The 26,324-nt window shown below is 42.4% G+C and overlaps 1 protein-coding gene across 4 annotated transcripts; it reads right to left on the reverse strand.

The window, feature by feature from the left end:
* Positions 1–4,443: 4,443 nt before the first annotated feature.
* Positions 4,444–26,161, reverse strand: FBXW2 (F-box and WD repeat domain containing 2). 4 transcript variants are annotated; one of them, XM_035113392.3, is made up of 8 exons: positions 26,062–26,161; positions 22,947–23,055; positions 21,844–22,353; positions 13,343–13,537; positions 11,833–11,966; positions 10,675–10,761; positions 6,648–6,817; positions 4,444–5,573 (listed from the first exon to the last, which is right to left on the reverse strand). In XM_035113392.3, exons 3-8 carry the CDS (start codon positions 22,331–22,333, stop codon positions 5,285–5,287), a joined length of 1,365 nt encoding a protein of 454 aa, XP_034969283.1. In that variant the 5' UTR covers positions 22,334–22,353; positions 22,947–23,055; positions 26,062–26,161; the 3' UTR covers positions 4,444–5,284. The 4 variants fall into 4 exon arrangements, with proteins under 4 accessions (XP_034969283.1, XP_088521071.1, XP_034969284.1 ...); XM_088664945.1 differs by having other exon boundaries at positions 22,947–23,052; positions 26,062–26,138; XM_035113393.3 differs by having other exon boundaries at positions 25,830–26,096.
* Positions 26,162–26,324: the final 163 nt, after the last annotated feature.

Genomic DNA, 26,324 nt, shown 5'->3' on the forward strand with positions numbered 1-26,324 from the left:
TGTGCATATCATATGAATGCTTTTGTTCAAAATTCCGGCCGATCGTGCCCTTTTCTAGGTTATTCCATTATGTCCATCTTCCCAGTATTCCATGGTCCATAAATACACAGTCCTTGTGGTTCCCCCAACTGAGCTGCTATCTCCCATGTGTGAAAATCTTGGCCACATAAGAAATGACATGCACAGGCTGAATTATGGAAATAGAAAGAACAAAACATCTAACACACAAAGAAATAGGTGATGCTCACTCTCTACCACTTAGAGGAGTTCTACAATCAGGATAATACATAGTTGTAGAAAAATTGTCACCTGCAAATTGAGCAGATTTGCAGGTTTGATATTATATTAATTACACAATTAATTCCAGTTTGACCTGTTAAGGAAGCAGCATGATACTATTCTGGAACCTTGTGTCAAGACCTACTGAGCATCTTAATCAGTTGCTCCCCTATTTTTGTAGGCATTGGCAACACCTCCACACCCCCTGCCATGCAAATCCTTTAAACTACTGGGGGCTAGAAACATATTTATTCTCAAACAAACAACAGTAGAGATTCAGAGGCAGCTGCTTTCCGGACCCAGTAATGTGGTTCTGTTCTACCACAGACTTCCTCAGCTCAACATTACACACTGTATCCAGCTGTTTTCTAGTCATAGTAGACCCATGGAAATGAATGCATATTTATGACCTTCAGTTTCAGTTTCCCCTTGAAACCTTGCATAGGGCAAGAGTAGGGACATGCGCACGGCATGGAGAGTTCACGAGGCCGCATTGTGCCCCCCCACCCGCGCAGGGTCCACCGGTGGCAGCCAGCCAACGTGCCCTTGGCATGTGAATCCCCCCCAATGAGGGGGCTGGGTGTGTGGAGTGAGGCCAGGTCAGGCTTCGTGGCCCAGAGTCTCCCCATGACAGGTGGGGTGGGGGTACAGGGATCCCTGTTTTGCACCCCTTCAAAATCATGCACCTGAGGCTATGGCTTCCCTACACACACACCCCACTTTGCCCCTGCTTCCAGCCTTCTCCAACCTGATGCCCTCCAGATGTTTTTTTTTTTTGCCACAGGTCCCTCAGCCAGCCCCAAGCCACATTTTAACTGGAGACTGCCTTTTTGTAATGCAGTTGATTAAAATACAATCCTACTTGTGTCTATTTGAAAATAAGAGCCATTGTGTTCAAGGTGGCTTACTGTCTAGCAAGTCTTTTAGGGATTGTGTTCCCACTCATATACTGGTAGATACTGTACCTTCCATTCCATCCATCCTAAGTATTGATGATTTCTTTTAAATTTCCTGTTAGCTAGAGAAGTGAGAACTTCAGGATGAAGATTAGAGCCAATCAATGTGGCAATTTTTTTGCAGTTGCTGCAAGAAATAAGAAAATCAAGAGAGGATTTCCTAAAGCTGAATGCAGTTCAGTGGACTCTCTGAATTGCATACCATAAAACTACGTTGTTTGGCTTTTGAATTCTGCTTTTGAGGTGCATGGTTGACCTATTTTAGCAATCTTAACATCATTAAGGTGGGACTGACATCTTATTTGGTACCATAGAGTTGGAGGGGGTCTTGTTTGATGCAAGAAATGATGGCTATGCTCTGCCTGCACAGTCTGAAGCAGCAATACTTCTAAATACCAGTTGCTGGAAACCATAGGGCAGGAGAGTGCTCTTGTGTTTGAATCCTGCTTGTGGGTTTCCTACAGGCATCTGGTTGGCCACTGTGAGAACTGGATGCTGGACTAGATGGGCCACTGCCCTGATCCAGGAAGCTCTTCTTCAGTTATTAAGTTATGAAGGGAGACCTCAAACTCAGGGATCACATAACTCAGGGTTCCCCAGCAGCCTGTTGGCACAATTGGAAAGTTTTCTGTGGGTGGCAATCACAAATCGGTGTTATGGGGTGTATGGCATAACACAAAATGGCTGCTGTGGGGTATTATTATTTATTCATTATTACTATTATGGTATGTTATTGCCATAAAAAGTTACTAATGTACAGTAAGTGTGCCTGATTCCATTTCTCTTTATACTGTGACAGTGAGTTCCACAGTTAAACCCCTAGATTAAATGGAAAGTACTTAATAATGTGGCTTGTTTGCGATTAAACATAAGCCTGTTTTCAACCTATCATGAATGCTCTCTTGTACCATGACACCCAAGAACAGGTTTTTTTTTCTTTATTGTGTCACTTCTGAAGGTTGTTAATGTGATGTGCAAAACAAGCGAGGAATGTTTTAAAAAATAATTGTAATTTCTAATCCTGTGGTGGAACAGCTTTATTTGGACATGCAATGGTTGTCTCAGGGACTGGGGAAACTCTGGCGCGCCAGATGTTGTTGTTAAACTCCCATCAGCCTGGAATGATGGAAGTCATAGCTTAAAACATTCCCCAGGCCACACCTTTACAGCGCAAGTGCTTTCGCATGGTTGAAATGTCCTTAAGCACCTGCTAATACTATCTGGATGGAAGATGGATATGTCTGTGCGCGTGCGCAAGTGCGCAGAAAACAGCCTACTGTACTAAAGGTGACAGCTGCATTTGTTTCTCTCCATGTTTTTATCACTGGCTCTGCTCACCACTGGCATGTACCCCTTAGAAGGTTGCCCAGAAGATAATGCAGCCCTCAAGCTGAAAAGGGTTCCTCTCACCTGTGGCCTAAACAATGCAAAATGCAAGACTCTGCCTTATTCTGAGTCAGACAAATGGTCCAACTAGTTGAGGGTTTACATCAACTGGCAGAAGTTCTTCCCAGAGTATCAGGCAGGGGACACCTCCAGACCTACCTGGAGATGCCAGGGATTGAATCTAGCTCCTTTTGCGTGTAGAGCAAATACTTTATACTGAACAGTTGGTCTCGTAATGTCAGTCAGGGGATGATGGCCCACCAAACACATTGCCTTTATGCTGGTAAATAATGCTTGACTCTGAAACAGATTTATTTATTTATTTTATTCATTCAATTTATGTCCTTCCGAAGGAGCCTAGGGTGGCATGTACAATACTGCGTTGCATTCCTGTCTTGCTTGTTGGATTCCCATTGGGGCATCTGGTTGGCCACTGTGAGAGGTAAAGGTAAAGGACCCCTGGACGGTTAAGTCCAGTCAAAGGTGACTATAGGGTTGCGGTGCTCATCTCGCTCTTCAGGCCAGGAGAGCCGGTGTTTGTCCACAAGACAGCTTTCCAGGTCATGTGGCCAGCATGACTGTGACTGGTGCACGGAGGACCGTGACGAGTGCCAGAGTACACAGAAACGCCGTTTACCTTCCCGCTGCAGCGGTACCCATTTATCTACTTGCAGTGGTGTGCTTTCAAACTGCTAGGTTGACAGGAGTTGGGACAGAGCAATGGGAGCTCACCTCATCGCACGGATTTGAACCACTGATCTTCCGACTGGCAAGCCCAAGAGGCTCAGTGGTTTAGATCACAGCACTCATCCATGGTGAGAACTGGATGTTGGACTAGATGGGCCTTCAGCACTGTGGTGCTTTATTATTTAGTCTTTCCTTTGATTTCTAACTTTTTTTTATTTTAAGGAAATCTTGTACTTGATCTGGGATGGGGGAGACGGGGATCAGAAAAACTTCTATCCTAGTCTGATATAAGTTGTTGGTGGTGGGTCATTGGATATTTATGCTTTGCATGCTTGCTCTACACTTCCTCCTGGGATCTCAATAGCTTAGGAAACACAAACTGAGACTAGTATGCTATGCTTCCCTGCCTTTGACAGCACCTTAACTTTGCAGAAATTCTCAGATGATGCTCTACAAAGTATGGTAGTATACATTATCAGCTGCTAGCAAGAGAAAATGCACCACAGATGCCCAAGAAGTCCAAATGCATTCATTTCCAAAAACTTCACATTGGGACAATAATTAACACAGGCAGATTTTTTTTAAATTAAAATTGTTGTGTAAACTTTTATAGCACGTGCCGGAAGACTTACCACCTCTGCCTCAGCTCCCTTCTCAGCAGCACAGGAAGATGGGAAGGCCATCATCACATCCCTGCTGCATCCCCTTACCTCCACTTTTAAAGTTTCAAACTCAATTCAGCTAGGTTTTCAAATGGATTTGCCAGGGTTTGGAGCAGACTCAGTTTTGCCCTTTTAAGTGTGGGGAACATATTGTCCAGGATGACATGTTTTAAAATGAGCCATCATTGAAACAGAAGCCTCAGTATGCCTGTGGAGGTAGCTGCCTCTGCACTGCAGGCAGACACTGCTATAAAACTTTCAACATTTCCTTTCCCCACTCTCTTCTTGAGGAAAGTGTGGCTTGCCTGCTGTTGCAATCTACTCACTGTCCTTGTTAACGCCCTTGCTTTATCTCACTAGAAGCAGGGGCTGCAAGAGCTCTTGCAAAGAGGGCTAAAAAGAGGTATACCAGCTGCCTGAACCTCTAATGAACATGAGCTGTCCTTTGAACAGAAGCCCACCAGCCTGCACAATTCATCTTTGACCAAAGAATATGCTTTAATGAGAAAAAGCATCCCTCCTGAGGCAGCCATTTGGCTGTTGATCTTGCCTGCTTGTTTCTATATCAAGAGTGGAGTTCAGGTTTGTGGGTTTCTCCCCACCACCATCACAGTCCCAAGACCTGACTCCAGAAACCCTGGATGTTGAAGCCAGTAAACCACACACAGGTTCAATACCCACATTCATAAACTTGCAAGTTCTCCAGGCTCAAGTGTCCATCCCTTCCATGCATGGCAAATAAAAAAAAGTAACACCAGCCCTAAAGAAATTAATTGACCAGCATGGTCCCCTTTTACAGAGCCATCATATCTTTCACACTGGCTGTGAATAAGATGTGGGTGTGTGATTAACATCCTCATTTCTTTTTCTTCCTTTCATAAAGAAATATGGGTGTGGGAAGGAGAGGTGTCTGACATATAATATCCTTTCTTATGAATACATTTCCAACCCGCTTCTGCCTCCACCCCCTCTCAAAAAAAAAAAAAAAAAGGGAAACTAAAATCATAGTTAAGAATGTGCTCAAATGTATGAGAATACATGAGCCAGAGGTGGGGGGGATAGTCGCATGCTGTATGGTGCATTATGCTTAAACAAAGTGAAAACAAACACCCCCTCTTCTCTGCAACTGTTTGCGACTCCCCTGCCTATTGTCATGACAGAGAGAGAAAAAATGAAGGCAAAATGATTGTGCATTGCATGATGATATCTGTTAAGGTGAGCTGCTTTGGTTCATGCACAGTCTCCTCTGGCTGGCTCATCGCTGGCTGGCCCAATTGTGTGATTTTGTTTGTCACGTAGTCCTGCTGGCTTGCTTCAGCCATGCTCCTTCCACAAAACCAGGTGAATACTGTGGTCTGGCATGCTGGTGGCAAAGACCAGGCCCATGTCATTTTGACCATCCAAACCGTCCAGCCAATCCATTTCCCCGGCCAGGAAGCTCGAGCCCCTCTTTGACTTCCTGTATTCCGGCAGTGGCCAGCGGCTGATCAGTTTCTCTGTCCTCAAGTCCATTATGTACAGGTAGTGGTTATCAAACAGGAGGGCAAAAATGTCACCGAAGCCCAGCAAGGACAAGTTCGCAAATTCGGGAGGTTTGATAACCCTGCAAGGGGAGAGAAGAAACAGACCACCACAAATATCAGAAGAAAATGCTGCATGGAATGGATAGCTGGTTTCCAGAAGCTGATTTTTTAAATGATATTTTTAATGGTGTTGATATGATCTAGATTGCAGTCTGCTGCTACTTTACGAACCTGGCATCCTGGTGTCTTGCCATGTAAATGCAAGATACCAAAGGAATCCCATTTGGAATGGCACCAGTCATTCAAAACCTGACTCTTACAAGTTATCGCTGACATTGTCCGGGTATTCGGCTTAGCTTGCCCACTTTAGACCTCTTGGCCAGACCTCCACAGCACACTCCGGGAACATGACCCAGGAAGCATCAACACTTAAGTTTCCTCTATTAAGAAAAGTGTTTACTGGGTTAATTCCACACGAGCTGGAAATAGTGGCTCATGCCTCACAATGCACCTGGCTGAATGTGGTAACCTTCTTATCTATGTTATTGGGCAGATTTGGCAAGCAACTTTGTGTATACAGTAAAAGGGTTCACTTTAAAGCATAAAGTGTGGGTTGTGATAAGAGATTGCAGGAATTGTTGAACGCCATCTGTTGAACTGTAGATTTGTGTGAAGAGTTTTTGAAAAAAATCATCTGAAAAGGAGAACTGCCAGACTACGGAACTCAAGAGAACTCAGTCAGTTGCAGGATTCTGAGCAACCAGAGTTAGAACTTGCTAATGGACTTTGTTTCAGCAAGGACTCTGAAGTACAGAACCCTCTCTGGGACCAGCGAGAAAGAAGGTTTTCTATATAGTGTGTGTGTAAATAGTGTGAGTGTTTTGTGTGTGCCAACTAGAACAACTCTGTTAAAAACAACTATTTCATGTTGGTGTGTTTAACTGCTTTACTGAAGCTTCTGTGGCACATACACAGAGAACAATAATATACATACATATGCATATATATATATATATATATATATATATATATATATATATATGATATATGTGTGTGTGTGTGTGAGAGAGAGAGAGAAGAAAAAGAGGAGGAGGAGGAGGAATACAGACCCCAACAACCTCTGCATATGTTGGCCTCAAATCCAGAATGTTTACCTGTGGATATCGTAGCTGGCGAAGTCCCACTGATACAACCCAATAGCTGAACTGCAGACAATGTATTTGCCATCAAAATGAAGCCGAGGCTGGAGGGAGATGCTGCGGTCTTCTGAGACGGTAAGGGTTTTTAAGCACTTGCAGTTGATCTCTCTCCCAATGGGCCAGATCTGTAACAATACAATCAACCAATGATTGTGGCAACAAGGAAGGATAAAGGGGGTATACTTTGCTTCACTTGAAGTCTCCCTTGCAGGCCTTCAAGCCAAGAACTCCCTCCTAGAACCCTGCCTCTCTCTTGAAGGAAAGCTCTCCCACTTCAACATCTGCAAAGCCTCATGGGTGCAGCTCTTTTTAACCCACAGTCGTTATGGGAAAAGTTTGTGTAACTGCCTTTGAGCCTTGCAATTAAGCCCTTTCCTCCCCGTCTAGTTTATAAATTTCTCAGGGCAGAGACCTGTACTTTTATTTTTTTGCTTATGTTACACTGCAAAGTACCATGCATACTGATGATGATAAAACTGGATTGTATCCCATGCTGGTTCTACCCAGAAAAGGCCCATTGAAAATAATGGGCGTGGTTATTTTAGATCCATTGATTTCAATAGGTCTACTGCTAGACAAACTTAGTTTGAGATAACCCATTATTACTATTGGGCTGTATGCAGTCAGTCAATGTTTATTACGGCTAACAGCCAGCATATCAAACCAGAAATTCTGCATAATTCTCTACATAAACAATAAAAACGACCGATATGGGGTTTTAACAGTCAATATACTAATTGAATATACATACTTAAAATACAGGTCCAGTGGAATAAAACACCATAAAAGAATAAGAGATTCAACTAAGAACTGTAGTAGCAATATCATCATCGGAGGGCAGGACAAATTGTTATAATATGTTATTCAATAAAAGAGATTTACGTTTTTTAATAGATAGGGTGCGAAATTTGGCCACACTGTAGGACAGGGCTGGCCAACGTCCAAGAGACAGCGATCTACTCAAAGAGTTAAAAACTGGAAGTGATCTACCCTCCTTTTTGGGGTTCAAGTCAAAGTTGTTGAGCTTTTTTTTAAGAAGGAAAGTCCTGTTTTGTTGTTGAGCTCCTTTAGGGAAGAAAGCGATGTTGAGCTTTTTTATTTGGAAGGAAAGCCCTGTTTTTTGTGGTTCAGGTCATTTTAGGGGTGCAGGGAAAAGATGTTGAACTTTTTTTAGGGCAGCCAAAGTTTTCTAGCTTGTTTGGGGGGAGCCACTGATCTACCGGTGATCTACCACAGACGTCCAGTGATCTACCGGTAGATCACGATCTACCTGTTGGACATGCCTGCTGTAGGATACTGAGCTCAAAGAATCTTCCAGAAGGAATTTGCGTAATGTTTCGGGGGGAAATTCCAGATAATATTGCAAGGGTGTGAATTTTGATAATAGGGGTAAAATGAGTCACGATCGTTCTTCACTATAGAATTCACAGAATAATAGAATGTGAATAACAGATTCCACCTTGTTGGACATGCATGGACAAAAGCGCTCTTCGATTGGTATACACAAGAATTTGCCATGTAACACAGCTGAAGGCATCGCATCAAATCGGGCTTTGGAAAAGGCCCATCTATGAGATTCATAAAAAATATTGGTTAGATACGGGGCAGCTGCCAGATTAGGCCAATATTTTAGACACTTGTAGTTCTTAGGAAGTAAGGCATCTTCTTTTTGCAGTTCAATATTGAAAAGCCTCTGAGTAATGATTGTTTTTGCCTTATTCAGAGTACCATTAAAGAGATATTCTGGGTTTAGGCCAATTTGTTTGATCTTGTTAGCAATTTGCGTAAGCCAAGGTGGATAAAAGGGGCTGCGGCCAGGAAATGAGATAACATTCCCTTTGGGTTATAATGAATTTTCAAACAGAGGGATACTGCTTGTTCCCCGACTTTTAATTCAACTCTGGGCATTCCTGCCTCTTTTCTTAATATTACATTAGATGTGCTCTTAGGGGTGCCGAATAGGGATCTAAGAAACTTTGATTGAACTGTTTCAAGAATCTTAAGATTGGCAGAGAGTCCAATTTGTGAACCGTATAGAAGTTGGGCCAGAGATTTTTCCTGAAAGACTTTTAAGGCCATAGGAAGGAAACCAGCACCTTTCCTTCTAAATATGGCGTTAGCACTTCTTTCTGCTGAGGTGGTGGATGCGGTCAAATGTGCTGAGAATTTGACGTTGTAAGAGAAGGTGATGCCTAAATATTGGAAGTTCTTAGTTTGATCTATGGCATTTCCCTTCATATTCAAATTGTGTTTCCTAAAAGAGCGGCCAAAGCGGACAATTTAATTTTAGCAAAATTAATTGTTAGCAGTTCGGTGTTACATTGATCACTAAATTTCTCTAACGCTTGTTTCAAGCCAACTTTGGTTTGAGAAAGAAGTACAGCGTCATCTGCGTACATTAAAATTGGAACTTTTCTGCCACTGGAAAACACAGGTGGGGGAGTATCAATTACATGTGATTAAGGAATTAGCATAGATGTTAAATAAAAATGGAGCCAGTAAGCATCCTTGTCTGACCTCTTTTTGAACTGGAATTCCATTGGAAAGTCTGCCATCCTGTGCAAGTCTTATCTGAAGGGTATTATTTTCATGTAATTTAATTAACAGAAGTAATAGCCTTCTGTTGATGCCCATATCTGCCAGTTTAGCCCAAAGCCTTCACCTAGACACGGAATCAAATGCTGCCTTTAGGTCCACAAAGCCCACATACAGTGACTTTTTCCAGTGTTTCTAATAAGTCATTATGGTCCAACCATTCACACAATTTTAGGCCCAGGTGTTTTCTGTATAATTTGCAGATCACGTTCAAGAGACTAATTGGTCTATAATTAGATGGATCAGAGGGGTTACCCTTTTTAAATATAGGAACAATTATGGCCAACCCCCAATCTTTAGGGATATGGGCTGAGGCGTCTATATATGCGAACAGATTTGCAAGGACCGGAGCCCACCAATTTATTTGCGATATTAGAATTTCAGCAACAATGAAATCACTTCCTGGAGCTTTACCAGATTTCATTTGTAATATTAGAGAAGAGACTTCAGATTCAGAAATTGGGGGCCACAATGGTGAGTTATCCAAAGAGATAGCAAACGGCGTGGGGTGCTCGTGATCCCTAAACAATGCACTATAGTGCTCTTCCCATACATCTGCAGGGATTGGTATAGGCGCATTGTACACTTTGGTTCGGCTAGAGATAATCTTCCAGTAATTAATATTATCTTTTTCTATGGAGGCTTTAATGAGGGCCTGCCAAATAAGGGAGTCTGCAGCTCTTTTTTATATTTTTAACAGCTCTTTATAGTTCTTTTTTTTGGATTGTAGTTCAATTTTGGTGGTTGGATTAGGGTTTTGATGGAAGGCCCTAAAACATTCTCTGAGGGTAAATTTCGCTTGGATGCCTTCATGGTAAAACCATTTTTTATTAATAGGCACCCAGCATTGGGCTGTATGCAACAACATTCTACTTGGAGTAGACCCACTGAAATTAATGTACCCACGTTAGTCATGCGAAGTAGGTGCTTTTACCTTATGTTGGCCTATGGCTGCAATAAATATTATTTTCCTCCTTCTGTTTTCTACAGAAGGGAAGCCTCATCCTCTAAAACCTGCCTCTTGACATGCTTATGAAAAAACCTTCTACCTACCAAGCAGCTGGTAGACAATGGACAGAATAATTCACCCCTTAGGATCCATTAGGGAGAAGGACCACAGAGCATGTGCTTTGCAGGCAGAACTTCTCATGTTCAATCCTCTGGCATCTCTAGGTAGGGCTAGTAATGTCCACTACCTGAAACCCTGGAGAACTGCTGCCAGTCAGTGTGGACAATACTGATAGTCAACATAAGGCAGCTTCCTAGTCAGATTCAGATTTGTACATATCTAGTCTGATCCAGCAAGGGCTTGTGACTTTCCAGAATTTATTTACATCTGCAATTTCCCCTGATTTCTGGAGCTCCATGAAGCTGAGACTATACATACCTTGATTTCGTATTTATCTGCGCTTAACAAGATGTAATCCCCAGGGCTGTGCATGAGAGATTTGACTTTGCACTTCTGCAAGACCACCTGCAGTAGGAACAAAGTTTGTCTAAGGCTTGAGGCAAAATGTCAGACAGGTCACTAAAAAAGCACTGTAATGATTGTTCAGATACATTTATGTCCTGGGAGGTAGAAATCTTATCTCACTATAAGAAATGCCAGATCCTGCTCTATTATGTCCGAGAAAGAGAAGCCACAATGGAGGCTGTGCACTGTATCCAACTAACCCACTGTGCAGCTGGAACAGATTTTCTTGTTCTTACTTCAGAATGATCTCTGTTGTTACACATTCTTACACAAACTGATTTATGCTGTATTGAAACCCACTTTTTCCTGTAAAGCTTATTGCACAACCCTGCTTTAAGGATGTAACTGAAACAACCACACACTGCTTCACTTTCTGTTTCCGCCTCCTTCTTTTTCCTTGTTTCCCTATGTTGAATTTTTGTAAGCTTCTTAAGAGCAGGGATTGATCCTCTTGTGCTCTATAAACCATCATGTGTACTAATGGTATTACATAAAGAAAAAATATAGAATGCTGCATGCACATCATGGTTTCCTCCACATGTTGGGAACCAGCAACTGTAGCTCTGAGTTCTTCCTTTGCATGCAGAACGTCCCAAGTTCAATCCCTGCCATCTCCAGGTAGGCCTGGGAGAGACACAAGGTCTGAAACCCTGGTGAGCCACTGCCTGTCAGTGTAGGCAAGCTAGATGGACCCAGTGGTCTGACTCAGCAAAAAGCAATTACCTATATTCCTGCCTGTGGTAGGCTTGCCCTCTACCACCAGATATGCAAAGCTGGCAAATAAGTTTGGACCTCAAATGGTTTGTAGTTAAATTTTAGCCACTGTGGTGTAGCAGATAGAGCACTGGACGTGGGAAATTAGAATTCAAATCCCCACTCAGATGACATTGGGCCAACTGCTATCTTACAACCTAACCTACCTACCTCACAGGGTTGTTATGAGGATAAAATTGGACAAAAGGAGAGAACTACGTATGCCACCTTGAGCTTTTTGAGGAAAGGTGGGATATAAATGCAACTATAAATAAATGACACCCACTGCGAAACAGGAAGGGAGCTAACCCAGCCTACCTTTGTGACCCATTCCGTGTGCCCTGTTAGTGTATTGAGACACACTCCCGTTGATAAGGCCCAGACCTTCACAGTGAAATCCGCTGAGCCACTGACCAGGATGTCGAGCTCGTCATTGTAATCAACACTGAAAACTACAAAAGCCAAAAAAGAAAAGGGAACTTTAAAAAAGATTGGCCATGCTGGTCTCTATACCGAGTCAGATCAAAGTAACCATGCAGTTATTTTGGGATGTGTGTGTGTGCAATTGTGAGTCAATTGCACACACACTGCAGTTGTATTGATTTGGCTTCCTTGAAATTTAGTGTTTCCCCTTCCATGTAATAGGGGTGCAGAATTTACAAGTTTGGAAGGATAGCCAGGTAATACTTAGATACTTAGGCAATGCCTACCCAATGATTAGAGCTAGAGAACTACAGCCAGGGGAGGGGGATCCCTTGCCTAGGAAGCTGTCTTATTCTGGGCCAGGCTATTGGTTCATGTAGCTCAGGACTGTCTGCATGAGTTGGCAGCGGCTCTCGAGGGTTTCAAACAGGGAGTCTCTCCCAGCCATATCTGGCATGTGTAACAGGCACTTGGTTGGATGAGGCAGATGGGTCTATTCTTGCCACTGCTTGTCCACCAGGTTTCTCTTATGCGCAGCAATCCAGGTCATATGGGGTGGGGTGGGGGGGGGGTTGTAGTGATTTTTAGGAAGTCATTAGCTTACACCAGGTGTCCTATTGGGAAGACCCAGTTTTCTGAGTGCATGTTCTGGAAGTTGGGCAATAGGGGCAGTACAGGATTCCTTTTGGAGTACCGACCTCCCCGCTGCGCCAAGGATTCCCTGCCCAAGCTGCTTCAGGTCATGGTGGATGTTTTCCTGGAGACACCTAGTTTGGTTGTCCTAGGGGACTTTAACATCCATGCTGACACCTTACAATGGGCCACTCGGGACTTGATGGAAAGCATGGCCTCCAAGGGCAACCAAAATGATCAAGGGGATGGAGTAACTCCCATGAGGAAAGGTGCAACATTTGGAACATTTTAGTTTAGAGAAAAGGCAAGTAAGACCTTATAGAAGTTTACAAAATTATGCTTGGGGTGGACAAAGTAGATAAGAGAAGTTTTTCTCCCTCTCTCATAACAGGAAGTTGCACCTGCTGTGGACAGTGATGGCCACCAATTTGGATGACTTTGAAAGAGGATTAGACAAATTCATGGAGGAAAATGCTATCAATGGTGAGTAGCCATGATGACTATTCTCTGCCTCTACAGTCAGAGGCAGCAAAGCTTCTGAATACCAGTAGCCATAGGAAGGGAGAGTGCTCTTGTGCTCAGGTCCTGCTTGCATCTGGTTTGCCAGTGAGAACAATATGCTGGACTAGATGGGCAACTAGCCTGATCCAACAAGGAGAGTGAGTAGGGTAGCTGCTAAACTAGGGAAGATGTTTAGCAGGGCTAGCTTGCAGACAGATATTGCTTGAAATGATCTAAAGGGCTTCAGGTATTCCTGAGGACCCCGACACACCTGCCCCCGTGTGGCCTCTGAAGTGCTGGGTCTTAGTTCCTGAGCTCCACTCCCAGCAGGCTACTGTGTTGTCAAAGGAGCCCGTGACCAGCTTTTGTTCATCAAACTTCACTGCTGCACAGGTGTGGGTCTGAATCCCATAGATGCATTGCCCTGTGCTCACATCCCACAGCTTTGCAGACAAGTCATCTGAACCTGCAGTCGGAAAGGAAGAAATGAAGTGTCGTTTAGTGGCTGAGAAGTCAGAAGGTTCAGAAAGCATCCAACATAATCCACAAAACAATGGCATCCAACCAGGACCTGGGAGAATTGTGTTCAGATCAGCCATAGTTTCACTACTTGGCCAGCTACCGGTACTACTTAAGCTTCTCAGTGACCCATCCAGAAACAGTCACTGGTTAGGGTCTGTCTCACTGTTTTCCAAACATCTGATCAAAATTTGGAGGCCTTTTTTTAACACCTAAAACTGTTTTACTTTCATAACAAATGAAAAGAAAAATAACCCAGTCAAAGAGGAGTGGCCTTAGTGTTTCTGTATTAGTACTTATTCCACTCTGATCCCAAGGCATGCCTAGACCAATGGGTCATACGTAAGTGCAACAGGGCAAATTGGGTGCAGAGAGCAAGTCCGCCACAAAAGAGTGCCTTGAATAATTTGATCATCCCTAAAACCACAGTGCGAAATTACCTACCCAGGGGCTGAATGGAAGGAGGGAAAGTTGAGCACTCAATCACACACAGAGACACACAGAGACACTATTCAGGCAAGTTATTGGGCACATGGGAATTGGCACTTTAGCTGTTCTTCTATACCATTTAATTCGGGAATTATTGGAACAAGAGAGCTTTAAAGTTGTGATGTCAAACTTTCTTAAAAAGGTATCTAAGAACCCCCCCCATCCCAATTTTACAATGAAGAAGTTAACCCTGCTGACTGCTCTCTGCTCCCAAAAGTACCCCACCATGATATTGTTCTGCTGAAAATTTTCTGTGATCTCCTCCAAGATCCCTCAAAATTGGTCATTTATTATTTCTGTGCTGTGCTCACTTTGATAAGTGGCCCCTGGAGGAATGCACACAGATCAATGCAGCCCTCGACCCAAGAAGGAAAGACACTCCTGCTTTAAAACTATATTGAATATCTTGTGGGGGGACCTCTGCTTGGCATTTAAAAATATAACAAGTTTCTAGTTCTCATGCATGCGGGGGAAAACTCAGAAATATATCCATGCCCTTCCTGTCATCGACAAAGATTTCCAAGCCTGAGTTTATGATGCAGAACAAGTGAGCACAATTAAGCAAACGAGAATTTTGATTTGGGAAGTAAGGTGATTGGTGCAGAACAGAAAGTCCTAGTCATGCAAAATCATTAAACTTCAATAGTGGAAGATGAAGCTTTTGGTCACACACGATAGGATCTGTGACAATTAACTCTCTCGCTAGTAGGAAATCTCAAAGGATTAAGAACTTTGGCTTGCAAATAAATCCTCCACTTTTCAAAACAGAAATGATTATTTATATTAGGTCAGCTGCTTTTTGTATAACCAAATCAATGCTGCCTGTCCCCTTGCTGCCCTTTCATTAATGGATAATTTGAACATTTGGTTTTAAGGCAAAAAAAGGTGGGAAAAGCCACCCTCACAGGGAGATCCACACTCCACAGCAGATCCAAGGCAGGGTAGGAGAATTTGTATGGAAGACTGGTGTGAAGCCGAAGGAGCAGCCTCCTCCTCAGAATGTGCTGTAGGTTTTAGAATGGCGAAGAGGATTTTCTTTAATATTAGCACACATTGGCTGTGTACAAACATCACAATAAACTATAGCAACAAGATTAGACTACTCCTCTGCACTCTGGTGCAAGGAAATTGGAAACTTTTGCTTCTTATTAGCCACAGTTTAGTAGGACACATGAACTGTAAAGTGTCTCTACACATAATTACAATCTGTGGAAATAAGCCAACTTTATAAACAGTGGTCTGATGCTGGTTTGTTGCAACATAGTAAAAATGAATCACAATGTATTGGGTTTCTGCAAGATGGCAAGCTGCAGTTAAATAGAAGCAAAAGCTTCAAAGCTTGTCCTTGCATCTGTCAAGGGGGACCAGGCCTGTTCCTATCACAACAAACCATAGCTTATTGTAGTGTCCAAATACAGATACTGCATGCTTTTATCAAATACATTTCTACAACGTTAGTGAAAGCTTGTGGCTAGAACAAGGTCTGGGATCCATGGAGCAGAGCCTGACCATTACCATGGCCTATGGGGAGCTGTGAATCACCAAATCTTCTATTCAGATCTTGGTCTTGCTATAATGTCACTAAGCAGCTTTAGACAAGCCTCCCAGCCTCAGCCCACTCAATGAAGCTGAATATTGGAAGATCCAGGACAGATTTAAAAAGTACTATTTCATATGGTGAATAGTTGAACTATGGCACTTGCTCCCACAGGAAGCAGTGGCAACTTGGATGCTTTTAAATGAGCAGCAGACAAATTCATGGAGGAAAAGATTCACAATACAGTCATACCTTGGGTTGCGTGCGCTGCGGGTTGCGAACAAGGCGGACCTGGAAGTGTTTACTTCCGGGTTCCGCTGCGCGTGCATGTGCAGAAGCATTCTGTGCGCTTCGCAGAAGGTGGAGGTTTTTAAGCAGAGGTTGGATGGTCATCTTCCATGGAAGCTTTAGTTGAGATTTCTGCAATGCAGTGGATTGGACTAGATGACCCTTGGGGTACCTTCCAACTCAACAATTCTATGCAAACAGGTAGAATGTTAACTAGCAACAGACTGGGAGCCATTAGTGCTACTCATAGTAGACCAACTGAAATTCATGGCTGCAATTAACTTAGGTATATTAATTTCAAAGGGTTTAATCTACGTAGAACTTAGAATATAGGTTGCCTTCTTTGTAGAGAATGGGACAAGGGAGTGCAACGTTACTCCTGCTTTTTGATCTCTCATCAGCTTTTGAAAGCGCTGAGCATAGTATCCTTCTTGGTTGCCTCCGGGGAATGCGAATCAGGGACACTATTACAGCGGTTCCAATCTTATCTTCAGGATCAAGACCAGCGCATAGCACTAGGAGTGTGTTTTTCAGCCTTCTGTGCTATTTAGTGGTACTGTACCTTGGTTCCCAAACTTAATTCGTTCCAGAAGTCTGTTCCAAAGTGTTCTAAAACCAAGGCGTGCTTTCCCATAGAAAGTAATGCAAAATGGATTAATCCATTCTAGACTTTTAAAAACAACCCCTAAAACAGCAATTTAACATGAATTTTACTATCTAACAAGACCATTGATCCATAAAATGAAAGCAATAATCAATTTACTGTAGTATAAAATAAATAAGACAGTATTGTAGATGATAAAAATTAAAAATATTTTTTCCCTTATGTGAACTGATGATAGTCATTGTTTGGATGGGGGGCTTTTATCCATTTCTGCTGTCACACAATCAGTCAATCAATCAGTAGCTGAACTGGGTTCCACACAGTCACAAAAACAAAGTCACAAGCCAGTCCCACAAAACAAAGAACAGGTCACAGTCAAAAAATGAAAAAGCCACACAAACAAAAACACCATTTTTTAAAGCAAAAACAAAGGCTCCAAATAATACCTCTGTGTTGCATGGGTGCTTGGGACTCAGCAGCTGACAGACTCAACAGGGGGGGGGGGTTGATTTACAAATGGAACACACTCAACAGGAAGTGGGACATATTGAGCTTCCAAGGCAAAGTTCACAAATCGGAACACCTACTTCCGGGTTTGCAGCGCTCCATTTCCAAGTTGCTCATAAACTAAGCTGTTCTAAAACCAAGGTAGCACTGTATATGAAACAGCAACTTCACCCAGTGGTATATAACAGGTGAAACCATCACCTCTCTTGAGTCCCTCTGCTACCAGCACCGCTTTCAACATTAGGCTGCTGGTATCAGAGGGACTCAGGAGCAGCAGCGATTTCACCTCGGCTGGGTCAGCTGAGGAACAGGAGCCCACACCTGCGCCCCAGCTGAGCTGTGAGAGCTGCGGCAGTTTCACCCAGCGCCTTGCAGGCTGAGGCCAATGCAGCTTGTTTTTTCAACATTGTGGTATTTTGCCAGACTGCGATGTTTGGCTTGTGATACACCACAACGTTGAAAAGCTGATATCACCCAGCCCTAGTGAGGTGTCACCAAGCTGAAGATTATCCTTGCCTGGGACATAATATTATAAGTGATTGGGAAATATTGTGGAAGAAAACTATGAAATGGTGGCGCTGTGGTTAAACCACTGAGCCTAGGGCTTGCTGATCAGAAGGTCGGCAGTTCGAATCCCTGTGACGGGGTGAGCTCCCGTTGCTTGGTCCCAGCTCCTGCCAACCTAGCAGTTCGAAAGCACATCAAAATGCAAGTAGATAAATAGGAACCGCTACAGCGGGAAGGTAAACAGCGTTTCCATGTGCTGCTCTGGTTTGCCAGAAGCGGCTTTGTCATGCTGGCCACATGACCTGGAAGCTGTACGCCGGCTCCCTCGGCCAATAATGCAAGATGAGCGCGCAACCCCAGAGTCGGTCACAACTGGACCTAATGGTCAGGGGTCCCTTTACCTTTACCGTATTGAAAGAGAATTTGTTGAAAATGATGTACCGTTGGTATTTAACACCTGTTAAATTAGCTAAAATGTATGGAAATGTAAGGAAAAAGAAGGTACATTTTACCATATGTGGTGGACTTGCCCCAAGATAAAAGACTTCTGGGGAAAAATATATAATGAATTTAAAAAGGTGTTTAAAAACACATTCATAAAGAAACCAGAAGCCTTTTTGCTTGGAATAGTTGGTGATGAGATCCCTAAAAAAGATAGAATCTTCTTTTTGTATGCCACAACCGCAGCTAGCTTACTGATTGCAAAATTTTGGAAATTACAAGATATGCCTACAGTTCATGACTGGCAGATAAAGATGATGGACTTTATGGAACTTGCCGAAATGACCGGAAGAATCCATGACCAGAAGGAGAAGGTAAAAGAAGATTGGAAGAAATTTAGAGACTACTTAAAGGATTGTTGTAAGATATAATTAAACCTTACGGATGCTAAATATAGACTTTTGGCAATACAGATGAAAAATAGAAACTAGGATAGAAAGGAAAGATAGAGACTGCTATGAATCATACTTTTAAGATGAACCTGCTAAGTGATAATCTAAAATGTGAAACTCAGAGAAAGGGGATGAGGGAAGTCCCATAGTAATGAGATGGATAATGTAATGATTTATATAATTATTCTTTTCTCCTTGTTTGTTTTATTGTTTTTTCGTAAGTGTGTTAAGTGTGTTAAGTTTATGTACATTTGTGAGTGTGTTTTTTGTTGTTGTTTGATAATATAAAATTAATAAAAATATTTATTAAAAAAAGATTATCCTTGCCCACTCTTGCATTAAAATCACCCATGACTGACAAGTATATACTGTAGTGGGAAATTGCAATTCTAATTCCTCAAGGAATAGGGTAAGATGGTTCCAATAACCCAATAGTTTTTGCTTGCTAGAGCAGGGAGGAATATATACATTAATTATGATTAAAACTAAAATTTAAAAACTCAGTAGAAAAGCCTGCACAATGCTATCACATGTCTTGAGGGGAGTGATTCTTTTTTTGCCAATTCTTTTTACCGTATTTTTTACAAATGGTCACCAAATTAATGCAAATTCAATACAAATTTAAAAGCTGACTTCGCACCCACCCCAGATGTCCCCTCTATTTTCCTCCCTCCCTTGTTGCTCCCAATAAAATAACTTTTCCAACTATCATTTCAAAATACATTTATCCCTTCTCCCTACACATCACCTGTTCATAATTACAAATTTCTGCTATGACTTTCATACATTGTTATAACCTGTCCTCAAAATAGTTGAGTAGAGTAAATCCTTATTTATCTATAATGGTCATTCATCAATTTTCAAACATTTCCTTCTGATACCTCTTGAGTAACACGTTGCCTGGGAAAAACAGATCTTGCTTCCTCCCAGACAACATATGCACATTCCTCCCTAACATGTCCTTGAACATTGCTGTCTGACATCTGGCTCCAGTAATCAACAACTCAGCCTCACTGGTGCGACGTGCAGAGGGTGAAAATGAAGCCCCTGGAATTTTTATAAAAAATATAAATATATAATATACATTCCCCACCTCTAAGACTGCCAATCTTCCAGCGTCACCCACCCTTCATATTTCACCACATTTAATACTCAATTTTACATACAGCCACATCATTAATAAATGAACACAATCCACATCTCTTCTTTTCTGTCTGAAAGTCTCAGAGGTCATCAAGATGGTATACACTATGGTCCATCCTGTCCCTTTCACTGTTCTTACAATATTTCCAACTTTAAGCTTCAAGGGGGTGGATTGATGTAATCTCAACAAAATCTGTATCTCCTCTCCATCCTCCCCACTAAACAAATTATTCTTCCTGGAGTCCATCCTACCAATCCTCAGTTCCATTACCTCCAACTCCAGTTTTTTTCCTCTTCCGAATGCTTAACAGACAGTCAATCCAGTTGTTACCAATCTTTTCTTCTTCACTATTTTTATTTCACAATACAAAGTTCCAAAGGGTGGTCAAAATCCCTCAAAAGTCTTGAGGGGGGTGATTTTAAGTTTAGTCTGCCACGCAGAAAGAAGGGTTAGAATTTGTGGGCTAAAATAGAATGTGATTTATATCCCATCAAATTGATTTTGAAACGAGTCCCCGTTTCTTCTAGTAAAATAACATCAAAAGATATAATAAAATTAATAAATTCAGGGTCATTGGCCTTTTTCCTCCAGCCCACAATGTTCCAGGAAAGGATCTTAAACCTAGAGTCACTTGATAGTAATTCGATTTCAATTAACTGATCCCAACAGTTACCATCCCCCTTGCCCTTTTAACTATTCCTAGGAATCCACACACTAACATCTTCACTACAGCAAATGGTTAATTGCCTGTCCTTGCCGGGCTTGCACTCCCCCTTACGGAGCAGGTTCGCTGTTTGGGAGTGTTCTGGATCCAGCTCTGTCACTGGAGGCTCAGGTATATACAGTGGTTGGAAGTGCCTTTTACCAACTGTAACTGGTTCAACAGCTATAGACATTCCTGAACTGGGAAAGTCTGGCCACATTAGATCATGCATTGGTTACTTCAAGATTGTAATATGCTCTATTTTGGGGCGGGGGCTTCCTTTGCACCTGATCCGGAAGCTGCAGTTACTGCAGAATGCTGCAGCATGATTGCTGACAGGAGTGAGGCATTGTCAGCATATAGTGCCTGTTCAGTGATCTGCACTGGTTGCCAATTTGTGACCAAGGCAAGTTCAAGGTGTTATCATCAGTATATAATGGCAGTAATAATTTGGGGCCAGTTTACCTAAGAGATCAGCTTACCCCAAGTGCGCCCACTTGACCGTTTCAATCAGAGGAACTGGTACTACCACAGGTGCCACATAATACCCATTCTGCATTTGTAAGAACTCAATCATTTACTGTGGCAGCACTTACACTTTGGAACTCCCTGCCTATTAATAGCAAGCAGCTGCCTTCACTGTACTGTATTCTTTTAGGTGCCTGCTAAATATATTCTTGTTTAGACAAGCCTACCCAGATGCTTAGAAAGTTGATGTGAGTTTTAACTTGTTTTAGCATTTCAAAGTTTTGTGTGTTTTAAAGTACAGGCACCACCCCTTACGCGTATTCAACTCATGTGAAATCGTATACACGCACTGGGAAATTGGAAATAATTCTATTCAAACCGGGAAATGGCAGGAGAGTCCCCATGGCTTGAGAGGAGACCCACCCTGGAAAATGATTTTTTTCTATAGATTATGAAGGCTTGAAAAAGACCATCATGCTCACCAGCTGAGAATCGGGAAAGCCGCTTCACAAGTCCTGTCTGTGCGGCTTTCCCAGCCTCTCTGGTGAGGGGCGGGGGCTCCCCTGGAAAAAATCCCTTCTATATCCACCTAATGAAGAACAAAAGCTTTTAAATGTGTCAAAAGGGCTGCAGGTTCCAAAATTGTGTGTGGGAAGCTGAAAGGCAGGAAGCTGTTCCTTGCAGCGGACTCAGCTGCGCGGCTTCCCTATCCTTCCTGCCAAGATTGAAGGTGAAGAGGGGAGGAAGGGGGTCTTCATTACCCTTTAGATTGCCCTTGTTCTGCTCCTTTCCTTCCAAACAAAAGTGGATGTGTGTGGGGGGGGGGAGAAGAGAAAACAAAGCCACTCAAGCTCCCCACTTACGTACATTTCACTTATGTTTGGGGGGGGGATGTAAGCCCCACATAAGTGGGAAGTTGCCTGTACTATTGTACGTGTTTCTAGGTATAATTTTATTGTTTTATCTTTTGATGTATTTTGAAAAAACCAAGCGTATACATTTTGTGAAATAAATAAGTAAATTGGTGACTTCCTGGCTCACAGCCCTCTCACACACATACACAACACTAATTCTCATCACACCACTACACCCAAGCCATTTGGGCCGTCCTACCTGTACAAAGAAGTCCATCTTTATAGTAAAGTGCGTACACTCTGGCACTGTGTCCAATCAGTGAGGAGGTCTCAAAGGCTTTGTGGTCCTCTAGTTGCTTCATCCTTAAGATGGCCTTCAAGTACACCTTCTTCCAGTGCAAAGCATCTTGGACAGAGTCATCAATCTGCCAGCCCAGTTTCCTACAGGCAGTCTGCCACACCTCCATACAGGCACTTATGACCTTGTTCCATTGCTTAGAGACAAGGCAGCACGTGAGTAAGGTCTGAGGGTCAAGCCATTTTAACAAATAAAAACTGAGTTCCAACGGGAGAAGTTTGAGGAAGTCCCGTTTGAGGAGGGTCTCTAGGTTATTGGAGAGGTGCCTGAGCTGGATAGCCCCACTCAAGCTAATCAGGTGATCCAATGACTCATTTTTCTGCAAGTCCGTTAGAGAGAGAAACGTAACAGAAATATTATCAAGCCATGCTTCAAAGTCCTTTCTCTCCATAAGGTTATGGAAACATTTACCTGTGGGACATCAAAATACAGTATTAGTTCTGCTCAAAAACCAAATATGAACATCTTAAAAAATTAAAAATGACACACTCCACCTCAGATGCACTTCAAACAACATGGCACAGGGCAGTTAATAAAGAAAAATCAGCAATGGAGAATGTGAAGGAGAACTCCCTGTTAAACCGAATGTGCTGAGCACAACATGCAAAAATTGTGGGATTTTTGTCTGTCCAGTGCAAAATATAGCAGTGCCTTTGAAAGCCTATGATTTTCAGCTGCTAGTCCTTACGTTTGGTTTCACACTGCATGATCAAACAAAAACAAGGGACCAAACATCAATGTGACATCAGGTGCCTGACAGGTAGGTTTCTAAGCTCTCCTCTCAGACTTGGTCCAAAAAGTTTGGGGGAAGGCAAGTCTATGGGCTGCTAGCCCCATCCAGGTCCCAACCACTGGTTTAGATTTATCAGAGGACCTGTTCAAAGACAATTGCTGAATAGCGGCAAGGAGTTGGACCACAATGCATATTGGTTCCACCCAACTTTCTTCCCTACCTAGCATTTTATCCCTGCACCAGAGTTCAATGGGAAAGAGGGCATATTTACCTTAAGTAGTTGTCTGTATTATCAGATAGTTGCTTAGAAGGTAGCTGCCAATTGTCTGCTTGCTCCTCAGAACCCGACTGGGATTGGGATTCCTCTGGGGCCATTTCTTCTGTAGGTGTAACAAGAACGACATAAGTCACTGAGGCCAGATTTTCTCCTTCTCTCCAGTCACTGCAGAGTGCTCTAATGATTCCCAAACCCACTACTGTTACCACTCACTTTTGACCACACCTTAACTTTCCAACCGAATTCATCTGATCAAGGGATATTTCAGTGATAATGACTAGGATTTAGACTGCAATTCTACATATGCTGTCTTGGGAGTAAATCCCATTGATGCCAACTGGACTTGCTCCAAAGAATGTGTTAAGGAGTTCTGAAATTCAATAAAGGTTCTTGCAAAGTATGTGTTAAGATCCAGGTGTTAATACTTGTTTTGCGAAAGACTAGGTAAAGTTTTGTCAAAGTGGGATAAGACCATGATCCCAAGTATTAGAGGGGAGAAAGGTGTTTATAAAAACTCAAAAGATATTAATGAACATTTTAAAAAATGGAATTATACAGTAAACTAAAAGCCGTAGCTTATAAGGATGTAGAAGCTTTTAAAAATAAAATAAAATAACCTTATTTAGATTATTGACAAAGGTAAATGTTATTTTTCACTAATATCAGAAGCAGAAATCAAGCAAACTATTCTTAAAATGACAGCTGGTAAAACATCAGGATTTGATGGATTTCCTATTGAATGGTACAAGACATACATTGATCTACTAGTAACAAAACCTCATCAACTGTATGAAGAGATGTCTGATAAAGGTATTTAATCAAGCTTTTATTACAGTTATACCCAAATCAGACAAAGACCACACAAACTGGGCAAATTATTGGTCTAATTGAGTAAAGTTGATACAAAGATTTTAACAGCAACCATAGCAAATAGAATTGAGCAAGTAATAGTGGTGGTTACGGAGAATGACCAGACTGGCTTTATAAAAATGAGGCAGCAGATAATATTAAATTAGTGGTGGATTTGTTAGATTTAAATAAAAATAAAGACTACTTTTTAATTATATCATTAGGCAATGAAGTGCTTTTCAACAATATTTATGTATACAGGTACAGTATAGAGGTAGCTTTAACTAAATTGGTTTTCATTTAGTTTTTATAAAATGAATTAAAGTAGTGTATGATTCACCTAAATCCAGAGTTAAAATGAATGGTATCATGTCTACCACCTTTTCACTGGCTTGAGGAACTAGACAAGGATGTCCACTTTCACTTTTGCTTTTTAAATAATTGTTTAGAACCCCCTGGCTTGTGCTATTAGACAACATTGATAGATTCACACAACGGTTCATAATTCAGTTGAACATAAGTTGGTTTTCTTTTCAGGTGGTATCAAACTAGTATTCCTATATTGATGCAAACAATAAATGCTTTTGGTAAAACATCAGGATACTTTATTAACTGATCCAAACTGGAATTGATGCCAATACGTGAAAATTGATTACTCATTCAGTTAAGGAATTACCAATTCCAGATTTGCTCCAAATCTGTTATATAACTAGGTTTAATGCCGAGAGACATAACTTGGTTAGTTACAATTCATATAAACAAAATAATAAAAGAGGCTTTTTTAGATATTGAAAGATGGGGAGTCATTAAACCTTAACCTTAGGGGAAGGTTGAATGCTTTCAAAATGAGTATTATACCCAGATTATTATACCACTTGATTGTAAAAAAGCCAAACCCTTCAAAAAACCCTTTCCCTTATGTATGCGACTATTTAGACAGAGTTATGTTAATTTTGCTGAAGCTTTAAGCTGCAGGTGATGTTAATTGGGGGGGGGTTGAGGTATAAAGTAGATAGCCTGCCTCATGTGTATTTTTTTCTTTCAAGTTGGGTCTTGATGTGGAATCAGAAAAGTGGATTACTTTTATAAACTTTGGCCACAATACAACACAGAGTTGAGCACACCTATCGGTAAAACTGCACTGAACTTTTGTCATTTATTTCAAAGGATTGGGTCAGTACAATTGTGCATTAGTGTGTAGTCAAAATGTAAAAATAATAATAATTATACGTCTCCCATAAAAGAGCACACACATGTGGCATGGAAAACACTCTTTATCAGCCTATGCATCTTAGGTTTCTGGATCTGAATCTGGAGAAGGAGGATAGGGGAAGGGTCATAGCTCAGTCGTAGAGCATCTACTTTGCATGCAGATGACCCTTTCCACCACCTGATACATGATTTGTTTTTCTTTTAAAGTAATTATGACAACATTCAACCTGTCTAGAACATTCTACATCCAAAGCATATAGTCCAACTACATTTGCTGCTGGCCAAGGGATCCCACCTCAGGACACACCTGTGACCGGATAGTGTTCACATGTGAAATTTGCCTCTGAAAAGCCTGGGGTGGGGAGAACACCCATGTTAACTAGTTCAATACCTTAGAGAACAAGAACTGTATTAGAGAACAAGAACTGCCATATGCGACATGCAGAGTCTTGTGGTATCAGCTGGGTGGTCTCCAGATGTTACCGGACTACAATTCCCCTCATCCCTAGCTAGCAGGACCATCCAAAGACACCTGGGGAGGGACCTAAGGTTGGGAAAGGCTGGGCTAGAGTGTCGCACCCGTGCCTGCGAAACCAGGATTCAAACAACCATTTGCTCATGAAGCCGGCTGCCCAGTGGGGATAAAACAGGGAAGGGGAGAATACGTTGAGCTCCCAGGAATAAAGGAAGGTGTAAATAGGATAATACATAACAGCTAATAATTAAAACACAACGCCACAACTCCCCGACCCCATTATTCTCCACCCCTTACCCCCTCCTCAATCCCGGCTCTCCCGCGACTTCTTTTGCACCTACCTCAACGGAAGCCTCTCCTCAACTGCACCCCAAAGGGCCTACGTCTCCCCTTCCACTAGCCCCGCCCCGCCCCTCAGCCCCCCCCACTGCAGGCGGTCTCTATGACAACCCACCTGAGCCCCGCCCCCTCCCGCCGCTCTCCTCAGCCGTCCTCCCTCCTCACACCGCACTGCCCCTCTTCTCTTCCTCGCCCCCTCCCACACACTTTATTTTTCGGGGGCGGGGGTCCAACCTTTCGCCGCCGGGTCCCAGCAAACACTCTACCACAGGCACTTCCGGCGTGAGCACCTGACGTCATCTTCCTCGCGCCTCTTTCCCGCCCCGGATTTCGGGGTCACTTCCGTCCAGAAACGGAAACTTTTTTAAAAAAATCTATCTTAAGTTACCCATAGAGATAGAAATATAGAGCATTTTCTGAACCACCGATATAAAATGTGAAGGGTGACACCGTTGGACATGATTCTCTTGCACCTGCTGCAAAGTCTCTCGAATTTA

Source organism: Zootoca vivipara, chromosome Z2 (assembly GCF_965207765.1).
Source record: "Zootoca vivipara chromosome Z2, rZooViv2.hap1.1, whole genome shotgun sequence".
Taxonomy (NCBI): domain Eukaryota; kingdom Metazoa; phylum Chordata; class Lepidosauria; order Squamata; family Lacertidae; genus Zootoca; species Zootoca vivipara.

Coding starts and splice junctions, on each gene's coding strand:
- FBXW2 (XM_035113392.3), bottom strand. CDS start 22,333: ATGGAGAGAAAGGACTTTGAAGCATGGCTTGATAATATTTCTGTTACG. Junction 11,967..13,342: donor CAGAGGCCACACGGGGGCAG/GTGTGTCGGGGT, acceptor TGGCTTTTGTAG/TTTTCAGTGTTGATTACAAT. Junction 6,818..10,674: donor CAGATAAATACGAAATCAAG/GTATGTATAGTC, acceptor GTATTGTTACAG/ATCTGGCCCATTGGGAGAGA.